The sequence below is a fragment of the Armigeres subalbatus genome, chromosome 3 (assembly GCF_024139115.2).
Source record: "Armigeres subalbatus isolate Guangzhou_Male chromosome 3, GZ_Asu_2, whole genome shotgun sequence".
NCBI lineage: Eukaryota > Metazoa > Arthropoda > Insecta > Diptera > Culicidae > Armigeres > Armigeres subalbatus.
The window spans coordinates 46,477,551-46,491,962 of record NC_085141.1 but is presented as its reverse complement, the minus strand read 5'-3'; the positions used below and the strand labels follow the sequence as shown (position 1 = coordinate 46,491,962).

Genomic DNA, 14,412 nt, shown 5'->3' with positions numbered 1-14,412 from the left:
CTGGAGGAACTTCCGGAGGAATTCCTGGAGGAACTTCCGGAGGAATTCCGGAAGGAACTTCCGGAGGAATTCCTGGAGGAGCTTCCGAAGGAATTTCTAGAGGAACTTCCGAAGGAATTCCTAAAGGAACTTCCGAAAGAATTCCTAGAGGAAATTCCTAAAGAATTCCTAACGGAAATTCCGAGGGAATTCACAGAGGAAATTCCGAGGGAATTCACAGAGGAATTTCCGGAGGAATTTCTGGAGGAACTTGTGAAGGAATTCCTAGAGGAACTTGTGAAGGAATTCCTAGAGGAACTTCCGGAGGAATTACTAGAGAAACTTCCGAAGGAGGAACTGGAGGAACTTCCGAAAGAAGGAATTCTTGGAGGAACCTCCGAAGGATTTCCTAGAGGAACTTCCGAAGGAATTCCTGGAGGAACTTCCGAAAGAAAAAAATCCTAGAAGAACCTCCGGAAGAATTCCTAGAGGTACTTCCCAAGGAATTCCTAGAGGAACTTTCGAAGGAATTTCTAGAGAAACTTCCGAAGAAATTCCTAGAGAAACTTCCGGAGGAATTCCTGGAAAAACTTCCGAAAGAAGGAATTCCTATCGGAACCTCCGAAGGATTTCCGAGAGTAACTTCCGAAGGAATTCCTAGAGGAACTTTCGAAGGAATTCTTAGAGGAACTTCGGAAGGAATTCCTACACTAATAAAATTCCACACATTTTTATTGGCAAAAATCTAAAGAAAATTACAAATAAATTTTATGTGTGCGTTAATAATCACCCGCTATATGAGAATCCACATAAAGGTTATTAGTTAATGAGGGTTATATGTGTTTCCACATATATGCTATGCGAATTCACATAGCCATTATGTGGGAAATGCTATAGTCAAAATTTATGTGTGCCACACATAGTGGATATGATTGGATTTTCGTCAGTGTAGAGGAACTTCCGAAGGAATTCCTAGAGGAACTTCCGAAGGAGTTCCTAGAGGAAATTCCGAAGGAATTCCTAGAGGCAATTCCGAAGGAATTCCTAGAGGAAATTCCGAGGGAATTCCTAGAGGAACTTCCGAAGAAATTCCTGGAGGAACTTTCGAAGGAATTCCAGGAGGATCTTCCGAAGGAATTCCTAGAGAAACTTCCGGAAGAATTCCTAGAGGAACTTCCAAAAGAATTCCTAGAGGAACTTCTGAAAGAATTCCTAGAGGAACTTCTGAAAGAATTCCTAGAGGAACTTCTGAAAGAATTCCTAGAGGAACTTCTGAAGGAATTCCTACAGGAACTTGTGAAGGAATTCCTAGATGAATTTTCGAAGGAATTCCTAGAGGAACTTCCGGTGGAATTGCTAGAGGACCTTCCGAAGGAATTCCTAGTGGAACTTTCGGAGGAACCATTGGAGGAACAGCCCTTGATTCCCTGGAGGAACTTCCGGAGGAATTCTTTGAGCAATTTTCGGAGGAATGCCTGGAGAAACTTGCGAAGGAATTTCTGGAGAAACTTCTGGATGAATTTCTGGGGAAACTTCCGAAGGAATTCTGGAAAAACATATGGAAAAATCCATTGAGGAACTTCCATAATTCCTGGAGGAACTTTCGGAGGCATTCCTGAAGGAACTCTAGGATGAATCCCTTAAGGAAGGAAAATATCGGAGGAATTCCTGGAGAAACGGTGAATTTTTAGTGCATGAAATGAATGTACGTGAACCCATACCGCTACCGCATAAATCGCAGATTTCTGTGAAATTTCACCGAAATCTCAACAGCAGAACTGTTTGTGAAATGAAATTAAAATTAAATTAAAATTAAATTAAAATTAAATTAAAATTAAATTAAAATTAAATTAAAATTAAATTAAAATTAAATTAAAATTAAATTAAAATTAAATTAAAATTAAATTAAAATTAAATTAAAATTAAATTAAAATTAAATTAAAATTAAATTAAAATTAAATTAAAATTAAATTAAAATTAAATTAAAATTAAATTAAAATTAAATTAAAATTAAATTAAAATTAAATTAAAATTAAATTAAAATTAAATTAAAATTAAATTAAAATTAAATTAAAATTAAATTAAAATTAAATTAAAATTAAATTAAAATTAAATTAAAATTAAATTAAAATTAAATTAAAATTAAATTAAAATTAAATTAAAATTAAATTAAAATTAAATTAAAATTAAATTAAAATTAAATTAAAATTAAATTAAAATTAAATGAATTATTGGCAGTGGCTGATTTTTTACCCGCCGCAGCCACATCCAGGCGCTATAGTATATGCACAAAATAGCCAGCAAGAGTTAACCGCCTGAAATTTGTATGGCGAAAGACATCTAACGCTGGTTTTCTCAAAATTAGAAACTTTTCATGAAAAACTATTTGGTACCGGTTATGAGGGATGGTGTCCGCTACTACGCCTACCAAATATTTTTTCGATTAAAGTGCTTAATTTGGAGAAATCGAACCTTAGATGCCTTTCGCCATACTGATTTCAGAAAGTTAACTCCTAGTGTGCCGCTGTAAGCACGCTCAAAGCAGTCGATTAATTAAAATTAAATTAAAATTAAATTAAAATTAAATTAAAATTAAATTAAAATTAAATTAAAATTAAATTAAAATTAAATTAAAATTAAATTAAAATTAAATTAAAATTAAATTAAAATTAAATTAAAATTAAATTAAAATTAAATTAAAATTAAATTAAAATTAAATTAAAATTAAATTAAAATTAAATTAAAATTAAATTAAAATTAAATTAAAATTAAATTAAAATTAAATTAAAATTAAATTAAAATTAAATTAAAATTAAATTAAAATTAAATTAAAATTAAATTAAAATTAAATTAAAATTAAATTAAAATTAAATTAAAATTAAATTAAAATTAAATTAAAATTAAATTAAAATTAAATTAAAATTAAATTAAAATTAAATTAAAATTAAATTAAAATTAAATTAAAATTAAATTAAAATTAAATTAAAATTAAATTAAAATTAAATTAAAATTAAATTAAAATTAAATTAAAATTAAATTAAAATTAAATTAAAATTAAATTAAAATTAAATTAAAATTAAATTAAAATTAAATTAAAATTAAATTAAAATTAAATTAAAATTAAATTAAAATTAAATTAAAATTAAATTAAAATTAAATTAAAATTAAATTAAAATTAAATTAAAATTAAATTAAAATTAAATTAAAATTAAATTAAAATTAAATTAAAATTAAATTAAAATTAAATTAAAATTAAATTAAAATTAAATTAAAATTAAATTAAAATTAAATTAAAATTAAATTAAAATTAAATTAAAATTAAATTAAAATTAAATTAAAATTAAATTAAAATTAAATTAAAATTAAATTAAAATTAAATTAAAATTAAATTAAAATTAAATTAAAATTAAATTAAAATTAAATTAAAATTAAATTAAAATTAAATTAAAATTAAATTAAAATTAAATTAAAATTAAATTAAAATTAAATTAAAATTAAATTAAAATTAAATTAAAATTAAATTAAAATTAAATTAAAATTAAATTAAAATTAAATTAAAATTAAATTAAAATTAAATTAAAATTAAATTAAAATTAAATTAAAATTAAATTAAAATTAAATTAAAATTAAATTAAAATTAAATTAAAATTAAATTAAAATTAAATTAAAATTAAATTAAAATTAAATTAAAATTAAATTAAAATTAAATTAAAATTAAATTAAAATTAAATTAAAATTAAATTAAAATTAAATTAAAATTAAATTAAAATTAAATTAAAATTAAATTAAAATTAAATTAAAATTAAATTAAAATTAAATTAAAATTAAATTAAAATTAAATTAAAATTAAATTAAAATTAAATTAAAATTAAATTAAAATTAAATTAAAATTAAATTAAAATTAAATTAAAATTAAATTAAAATTAAATTAAAATTAAATTAAAATTAAATTAAAATTAAATTAAAATTAAATTAAAATTAAATTAAAATTAAATTAAAATTAAATTAAAGTTATACCTACTGAATTGAATTAAAACTAAATAAACATCTAAGGCACAAGATGCTTCAAGTCATCTTCAGCCAGTGCAAAATCCTTGCTTTGGTACCGTTAAGAACTGTTTTGTGCAACTGAAATTGTGCCAATGTGTGGTTGCAACACACATTGCATTTTAAGACGTATAGAATGGCGCTCTGTCCAACGACCTGAGATCCTTCCCATCCAACAACAAAACTGCTAACTAAACTAAAACTTTCCTGCGTATCTAGGGTGTATCCAACTTCCGGTACTGTTTTTTCGTCAGTCAGCTCGTCGCCAGAATCGTGGTTTCTCAGGTTCCAAACAGCGTAACCTAGAAAATAAAAAAGAATTCCAGCTTGAGACAACATACCATGTAATTACACACAAAAAATCACAGGAATGAATCTTGGAAATCATGGAGTAAATCACAGAGGAATTCTAAGTGTTGCCTGTAATTGCATATCTGTCCCATATAAATAGGAAACTCAGCAAACATGGGACAGATATGCGATTACAGGCAGTGTAGATAAGGTTAATGCATGATCTCAATCCACTTCAATCAATTCACAAAGCCACCACTTACCGGAATGGATTTGTATTCTTTCCAACTTTTCCACTTCGGTGCACTGACGCTGTTCGTCGCATTGCTTTTGCTCCTGTCCTCCGAACATGACCGAAGCATGGTGCGGTCCGGCGAGGATGCAGTGCGATACACGGGACCACTGTGGCCGTATAACATCGGACTCGTTTCCGCCTTGCGATCATCCAGCTTCCGTATCAGCACATCGTCGGCATCGCGATCGATTTCCTTCAAGATGTCCGCTGTTTTCATCTCTCGCAACTTGATATGCGACAGAGACCACACTTTGATGGATGAATCGGAAAAGCCTATGGCAATAAGACTGGAGTCTTCGCATATCTCTGCGCTGTTGAGATAAAAAAAAATGTTTTATCAACCGATTCAGAATTGTACTTCAATAAGTAGTACTGACAGTAAAAGCACAATGCATCAAATTGGGGGCCAGCTGCGAAAATGGCGAGTATTTTCAATGTTTTAAATGCATATGATTAACAATTTATCATTTCTATTTTCTTTTCTTTAATTTGTTAATAATTTCAGAACCGAAAAGGACAAATAGCTTCTTGATTAAAATCTAACAATTAAAATGTTACATTTTCATCAATCAAACTTACCAAGTTACTGTATAATTCGCGTTAAGCAGCGTGTACATGCAGACGGGCGGCAAACAGTCTGGTCCCAGATTGACCCTCTTGGAAGTCTCCCTCAGGGCCTTAATCTTTTCCACCTTGTCTACGTCCTTCAACTTTGGCAACGGAATTTGATCCTGCGGCGGTGCATTGGGATCGGATTTCGATTGTTTCGAAAACAGATGATCCTTTTTTGGCCTCTCCTTTTTAGGCTTATCTGGAGCATTCGGATCCATGTCGTCATCTTCTTCAGGGGGAGTTTGAACTAGGGTCTGAACATCCGGTTCCTTCAACAAGCCATATTAAACCTTCACTTTGTTGTCGAGTGTTTTGGCCTCGCCGATCATCACACCGGAAGTGGCATCACACTGGGCCTACGAGCAACTCCATCGTACAGGTCGGAGAACAGATGTTTGTTTGTACAGATGAGTGCCATGTACGAATTTTCGTAAATATCCGGATCACTTTCACGAGTTACTGAAAATGCTGAAAATAAATCACCAACAAACATTCTCGCTCGGCTTCTTCACCGTATGTTCGCTTCCGCCTCTTGCAGGGCTAAAACAATTCCAGAAGTTAGCACACTTTCCCTAGCTATTCGGACCAAATCTTACCACTTTATTGATGATGGTGGCCTTGCTGAGTGTTTAATAATTCTGTTGAGATGATCAGGGAACAGGAACCGCGAGAAACAAACACTTGAAAACTGTTTTTTAACGCTCGTGTAGTCAGATGCCGGCCGGCAGAGAAAATTGAAAGAACTGTCAAAGTAGAATAGAAAATTAGAATCAGCATAAAATCATAAAAATGGTTATGTTTTTGAGCCGTAGCATAAATAACATACCCTAACCAGTGTCTAACATCTCACAGATTGGTTGCTGGGATATTTTAGTTATTGCGCTGTTCACACTAAATCGAACAACACAGTTTGAAAGTGTGACGGTTCCAAACTGTGACCAAAAGTGTGACGGTGTCGATTACAATGGATTTTGACATCGATAAATGTCAGACGAAAGCAAACGGTGTGAGAACCACGTGCTTTTGTTTTGAACATTTTTTCTGACATTTTCGCATTTTGCAACTTCTTGCATTTTCTCCTTCTAAATGATGGCCAAGGTTGCCAGTTGTGCAGTTTTCATAATTATTTCCTTCAGAAAATAATATTATTTAGTAGGATTCGCGAAAAAGAATTCGGCAACTGTGTACACGCAATAAAAAAGTGTGATTATCGAAGTGCATCGATAATCCATGTTTTAAGGCAAACTGCAATACTAGATAAAGATTGTCGCTGTCGTCGCTGTCCGGAACATCTTTTGCTGGCGAGGATAGGGGAGCTAAATGTCAAAGAAGGAAAATCCATACGATTTGACAGGTATGTACCACACATGTTTCGGACAGCAGAACAAAGGGAACAGTAGCGACAATCTTTATCTAGTAACTAAAATATCTTTTGTCGATGCAGATAAAATCTCGCTTAACTTTTCAAAAGAACTAAAGTAACATTTTTTTCATGAATAATTAATAAATTAATTATTAATTTGAGTATTGCAATCAAAAGCTTTCATGTTGTTCTGATGATTGCGCTATTCAGATTAATTCTCGCTTAACTTTTCAAAAGGACCTAAGTAACATTTTTTTCATGAATTAATTTAAATAGCGCAATCAACAGAACAACATGAAAGCTTTTGATTGCAGTATGTACTCAAATTAATTCATGAAAAAAATGTTACTTAGGTCCTTTTGAAAAGTTAAGCGAGAATTCATGAAAAAAATGTTACTTAGGTCCTTTTGAAAAGTTAAGCGAGAAATCAAGAACATTGTATAGACCAGTGCAAGATGACGTAGGTTGACAGTTCACAGAGCTTGTTTACAGGGACTTAGTCTCTGGAGCAGCTTCCGGAAAAACTGCTTTGCGATTAATTAAGAATATTGATGTCTTTCGTGATTGATTTATGGTATTTAGGAATTAAAGCATATCACTAGAATAGTCAATATGATTTTGAGCGAAAATTACGGATTTTTATTTCCGGCTGATCAATTTTAATTCTAACACCCTGTAAACAAGCTCTGTGAACTGTCAAATAAGTGAGGTTAAGTTAAGATCTTGCATTGGTCTATTGCGATTTGCAAATAAGATTAGCATTGCAGACAGCCTGCACAGCCTTACACACAAAAAACAAACATGGTTTTAAAGAATGTTTTGTACTTTCTCCTTGAAAAGTACATTATTTTCTTGAAAATGAAAATGAATCTGATCTTAGTAAAAGTAATTTTTTTATTTAAAAGTTGATTTTTTGTTGTTCCTTATTTATATTTAAAAGTTCTTCCTTTCAACCTGAAAATTGCAGAAGTGTCAAATCAATCACCGATAAACCATTGAGCAAAAAGAGAAAATAAAAAAAAACTTAGTGCTCCTCTCAGTTCCACTATGGAATACATGAAGTGGTTAAAAACCAAACCAGCTCATTTATTTCGATAGTTAGCTAATAAATTATTAATTTGTTGTTAAAATATCAATACATTCGGATTAAAAATGCTATACTTATTTAAAAAAAACTTATTTCACAAGAAAATATATATGTTCGCATCGATTAAAATTATTTTTGACCATTAATTGATTCAGTGTCAGTCACAGTGCGCTCTAAATCGATAGCCGATTTGGCTCTCCTCTCATTCGCATAGCGTACAATAACAAAACAGAAATATGTTTCCAATCGAAGCAAGCAAGAGTGACTGCAGAACCGTAGAATAAGAGTTCGGTGTTGGCGATTGCGGAAAACTGGTGGTGCCGAGTGCTAACAGTTAGCAAAAGTGCCTCACAAATGTCCCATTTGGATTTCAGGCTTGTTGACCAGCCCATAATACGCCGCAGAAATGTCAGACCATCGGGCACGCCATTGCTCATCTATCGGAGCCAGAACAAAAGGTAAGCTAAAACATGAACATAAAAGGGATCCGTACACACAAAGAACAAACATGGTTTTATAGAATATTATGCACTTTTATTTTGAAAGCTGCCTCATTTTCCTACAAATAAGAGTAAAATTATTCTTATTAAAAATTACCTTTTTATTTAAAAGTTGTTTTTATCCTATTCCCAAAGTAACATTAAAAGTTCTTTCTATCAACCTGAAAGTTGTTAAACTTTTAAAGCATATCAAACGATTAACAACAAGAAAAGGAAAATATCACTTCTCATCTCTTTTTTCCTTTCAGTGTCTATATATGACAGCGACTAAATCAGCAGCGCTCGCTATGAGCAAAGTATAGCCACGTCATGGGTATAAAAAGTACATATTTAGTATTCTATTTTTGTAACTTTCAACGAAATCTTGAGCCGAAGAATAAAGAAGGACATCAGGCGATTTCCAGGTAAGTCAATTTCAATTCCTTTAATCTTAAACGTTAAAGATCGGAGTTATCTAAGCGCCCAATTTCCATGATTCAATGGCGTAGTGTAAATCAATACTTATGCAAGATTTTTTTTACAGATAATCTGTTTATTTCGGCGTTTCTGACTAAGAGAAATCCATGGCGCAATGACCAAATATCTGCACGAAGCGCACCCCAAAAAGCTGAATTATTTTAAGTCGGTTAGCAGCTGTTCGGATGCTCTGGCCGAGGCTCTGGCCCTTTTGTTTGGAAATCTGACAAAGGATCTAATGTGATCTAACTCTGATCAATTTTAACAAAGCTAACTAATAAATTATGCAACTCGTTATGAAATAAACATGCTGAAACTGTATACTCTGATTATTTTAAGATTTTGAAGGGAAAAAACAAGAATGAGGGATGAAGTGAGCTTTTCTGGAATTAAAAAATTTGCACTATATTTTCCATAATGTGACCATTTTTATTTGACAGTGCTACAATTTTATTTTGAAAGTATAAACTTTTATTTTTGGAGCAGCAAACAACTTTTGAACCATTGGTGAATTAAAAGTTTGGGTACTTTTGTTTTGAACACACGCAACTCTCTACGAAAAAGAACCAACGAAACTTTTTATTTTAACCAACGATTTTTTTAATTTGATTAATGATTTTTCTTTCTGTGTAGAAAGAAATTGCGATGTCGCGGTACTAATTCCAGCCAACCAAAACGAATAACTCCAGTGTTTCAATGACGAAAACAAACAAATAAGGGTGCTACGTTCGCTGGCCGAATTTTTTGCATATCATAATATAAGATTTCTGTTTTCTGTTTCCAGATAATCTTCGTATTTCGGAGGCCGAAACTAACGGAAAAATGGTGCATGTTGACGACTACGATGCACACTCCAATGATTGCCTACATTGTTCTGGCGAAGCGGCCACATTTCAGGATAAAATACTGGAATAATCTCCGGAATAATTTATTACAGCAATAAAAAGGAAATACTATTCATTAAGACATAATTTAATTTTGAAGAAAAGAATTAATCGATGGGGTTTAGGATGTACTTTTTGGGATAATGAATAATTAATTTGGGATTGAAAATAAATATTGCGCATAAGCCCCAAAATTTTATTCCCACCTTTTGGTTTCCGCGCCGAGCACTCAGCGCCAGACTCGGCGACAAGGAGATAGTGGTCATGTTGGTACTCCTGATTTTTTGACAACTGATGTTGATTGGTTGTGTGAGTGCACCGGTGTCAAAAAATAGAGCTTTTAGCTGAAAATTTAGTTGTCAAATGCATATTTTGACAGAAATATAGATGTATGAGTGAATAAAATGTACAAATGCTCTATCGCGGAAGCAGTCGCTGAAGTCAAGTGTCAATGGTTTCAGTGACGAAACGAAAAGTTTCAATGCAAAAAGCAATATACCACTCATATTTTTCACAGTGTGAACATTTAGATTTGACAGTTCAACAGTTTTGGTTTGAGTATTCAAACTTTTAATTTCAGAGTGATACGCAGCTTTTAAACCATGGTTGCCGTAAAAGTTGGCGCACTTTTATTTCAAACATACACAATTCTCTACGAAAAAGAACCAACGAAACTTTTTATTTTAACCAACGGTTTTCTTATTTTTATTAATGATTTTTCTTTCAGTGCAGAAGTTCAGATTTTACTTAAATTTACTCTTAACCGAACTAATTGGTTCACTATGGTTCACATCAAGTTCCAAGTATGCTTAACGGAACTTTAAAGTTCACTTTTACTCTCCCACCATACAAAAAATTACTTAAAATGAGAGCTGATTAAGCCAAAATAGTCCTTCTTATCCGAACTTCTGGTTGCTTGGGTGGTTCTGATTGCTCGATAGAGCCCAGATTTGCAAAAAGGGCAGTTGGTATGCTACAGAAAAATTTCATAGAACGTTGTACGATGAGTACATTCAAAGTTAATTGCCTATATGCCGGGTATTAAGCCACCCGGAGTGGAAATTAATTACTATGTCTGAAACTTGATTATGCATATGTACAACATGTGATAGATTTAGTTCGGAAAAGGTATTGGAGGGTAACCGCCCCTTCGGTGGGGTTTGATCCCACGACCCCAGTTCGCATGACAGGTGCTTTCCCTACTAAGCTACGAAGGACCTCCGTCGTCCACCGCAGCTTAGCGGGTACTGATGAAACCAAATTCCCAGCACCAGGTACCAGCCGATCTCTCGCAATACATTTTCAGAACTAACTCTCTCAAATGTATTTTTGTACACAATGTCAACCAAGTAGGATGAGTATTTAATATTGTCCGGCTCCTACACACTTGCTTCATCAGCAACGGCGCTCAATGAAGTAGGGTTGTGTGAGGTTGTGCCAATTTGGTCGTCAGATCCCAACACGACCACACAAGCGAAGAGAGATCGCCACTCGAGATCAGTACATTCAAAGTTAATTGCCTATATGCCGGGTATTAAGCCACCCGGAGTGGAAATTAATTACTATGTCTGAAACTTGATTATGCATATGTACAACATGTGATAGATTTAGTTCGGAAAAGGTATTGGAGGGTAACCGCCCTTCGGTGGGGTTTGATCCCACGACCCCAGTTCGCATGACAGGTGCTTTCCCTACTAAGCTACGAAGGACCTCCGTCGTCCACCGCAACTTAGCGGGTACTGATGAAACCAAATTCCCAGCACCAGGTACCAGCCGATCTCTCGCAATACATTTTCAGAACTAACTCTCTCAAATGTATTTTTGTACACAATGTCAACCAAGTAGGATGAGTATTTAATATTGTCCGGCTCCTACACACTTGCTTCATCAGCAACGGCGCTCAATGAAGTAGGGTTGTGTGAGGTTGTGCCAGTTTGATCGTCAGATCCCAACACGACCTGGCACAACTGGCACAACCTCACACAACCCTACTTCATTGAGCGCCGTTGCTGATGAAGCAAAAGTGAAGGTGAAAGTTGTATTGCTGAAAATGTATAGATCAAATTTCAGGCAGTACAATGACTAAATGAACTTTTACTTAGCTTTCGGCTGAGCTGAATTGTGTATTTTTGGATTTATTGATAGAATCTTATCAGCCGAAAACTATGTGCCTTGTTAGCCTTGCGAACAAAGGCGCAGAATCCAGAGATTGCGAGATAGATTCTTGATTTGATCTAGGATGTTTTCGAGTGGGAAACGTTCTCGACACTATGGGCATAGTGTTTCCATTGACTTTGTCACATACTCATGCAGAGCTTTCAATTTATAACTAAAGAAATGCTAATTGATAACTAAGTTGAAAAGCAGACCAAGTTTCAGTTGGAATGTAGTGCTATGGGAGAAAAAGCCTGCGAATTGTGATGCACGTACGAGATTCACTGATTCAACGAAACCGAATGTTAAACTGTTAGCAAGTTTTCAATAGTAAATATTATCATACATAAATATTGTAACACACTGAAGTCGGTTTTTTCGTGGAGGATATGGACCGCGTAAATTAAAACAACGTGAAAAACCGCGAAAATCCCAAAATATGTCTGAATGAATCAAATCCCAAGATTCGAGTGAAAAAAATCGTATAAAAAGCGATACAGTGAACGTTCGCTAATTGGGTTTTTTCTAGTTGGGGCGTTTTTTATTTGGGGGTTCGCTAATTGGGGTGAAACCCAATTAAAAAGCAGATGAACGTCAGAATGTGATGTCAAAAACGCGTTGACGTTTTGTTTCCGTGTTTGGCGGGATCGATTTTTTCTGGCGCGCAAAATTTTCCTTTGTTCAATGCAAAAAGTAAACAACATTGACGCTTGTCAAAACGCCCCAATTAGCGAACGGCATTCGCTAGTTGGGGTGAGGTCATGCCCCAATTAGCGAACGATCACTGTACCAGTGAAAATACCCGCGTAAAAAGCGACTTCAGTGTACATTGGGTATGTAGCGTTGACTCTTCCTTAATCGAATGGTCCAAGAAAATTGAAAATCCACTGAGAAACGGCTGAGATATTAACAGTCAAAGTCTATCATATTTTCGAAAAGATATTTTAGTTACTAGATAAAGATTGTCGCTTCGGTTCCCTTTGTTCTGCTGTCCGAAACATGTGAGGTACATGTGCAATTCAACATCGCACATTCGAATCACCCATCATGTTTACATTGCTGGCACTCGCGACTGACCTCGTGATGAAGGAAGAATTGACTAGCCGCGAATGTATCTCTTGCATGCGATAGCTGCTACGATCTGTCATGTGACTGAAGAACAGTATACTAGACTTGTTCGTGTTTATAGGCCTGTCCAACGCCACACATCTCCCCTCTTCTCTAAAAAAATAACGACTGGCATCTGTGTTTAAAGAAAAAAAACTTTACCGACATATTATTAATGATAGGAATAGTCTCTCACAATGATAGAAAGGCATCTTGAACCAAACGATCACTTCCGGCGCATTATTGTACAGCGAGCGTCTAATTTCGTAATCGAAAAACACTATGGATAAACCATCATTATGGTTGCCCAACTAAATATGGAAAATAATTCTCAAGACTTTCCCGTGCAGTGGTAACTCGCAATGGTACACCATTTTTAATAACCCTTTTTTGCTTCTAGTAAAAATCATCAGTACTAATACTACCTTTACTTTCTTTGAGCACACGTCTATTTCAATATGTAACTATAAATGTCAAACAACCAGCAACAAAAACTTGAAACCGATCCGGAATAGTATCGATAAACTGTTCTTAACTATAGGCGGATATCTTTTCCCAATGCAATCAATCTCCAAGAGCACCTTACGAATCCACGATAAAATCTTAATTCTTATGGGCGTTCTACCATTGTGGAGAAATTAAAATCTTGCATGCGGACGTTCTACTACAGAGCTCTCACCATTTCGGTCTGTAGTAATACTATTCTTCTTGCGGGCGTCTTACCAACGCAGAGGAAGAATCTACTGAATGCGGGCGTTCCACCACGCTGAATTGTGATCATTCCGATCCACAATAACACCATTCTTCTTGCGGGCGTCCCACCAACGCAGAGGATGAATCTACTGAATGCGGGCGTTCCACCACGCTGAATTGTGATCATTCCGATCCACAATAACACCATTCTTCTTGCGGGCGTCCCACCAACGCAGAGGATGAATCTACTGAATGCGGGCGTTCCACCACGTTCCACCATAATTGTGATCATTCCGATCCACAATAACACCATTCTTCTTGCGGGCGTCCCACCAACGCAGAGGAAGAATCTACTGAATGCGGGCGTCCCACCACGCTGAATTGCGATCATTTCGATCCACAATAACACCATTCTTCTTGCGGGCGTCCCACCAACGCAGAGGAAGAATCTACTGAATGCGGGCGTCCCACCACGCTGAATTGCGATCATTCCGATCCACAATAACACCATTCTTCTTGCGGGCGTCCCACCAACGCAGAGGAAGAATCTACTGAATGCGGGCGTCCCACCACGCTGAATTGTGATCATTCCTATCCACAATAACACCATTCTTCTTGCGGGCGTCCCACCAACGCAGAGGAAGAATTTACTGAATGCGGGCGTCCCACCACGCTGAATTGCGATCATTCCGATCCACAATAACACCATTCTTCTTGCGGGCGTCCCACCAACGCAGAGGAAGAATCTACTGAATGCGGGCGTCCCACCACGCTGAATTGTGATCATTCCGATCCACAATAACACCATTCTTCTTGCGGGCGTCCCACCAACGCAGAGGAAGAATTTACTGAATGCGGGCGTCCCACCACGCTGAATTGCGATCATTCCGATCCACAATAACACCATTCTTCTTGCGGGCGCGTGACAGGACACGAACCTGCAA

General features: G+C 34.6%; 1 protein-coding gene across 1 annotated transcript; it reads right to left on the bottom strand.

The window, feature by feature from the left end:
- Positions 1-4,556: 4,556 nt before the first annotated feature.
- Positions 4,557-5,876, bottom strand: LOC134221616 (transcription initiation factor TFIID subunit 5-like). Its single transcript, XM_062700805.1, has 3 exons — positions 5,821-5,876; positions 5,192-5,764; positions 4,557-4,923 (listed from the first exon to the last, which is right to left on the bottom strand). Exons 2-3 carry the CDS (start codon positions 5,440-5,442, stop codon positions 4,557-4,559), a joined length of 618 nt encoding a protein of 205 aa, XP_062556789.1. The 5' UTR covers positions 5,443-5,764; positions 5,821-5,876.
- Positions 5,877-14,412: the final 8,536 nt, after the last annotated feature.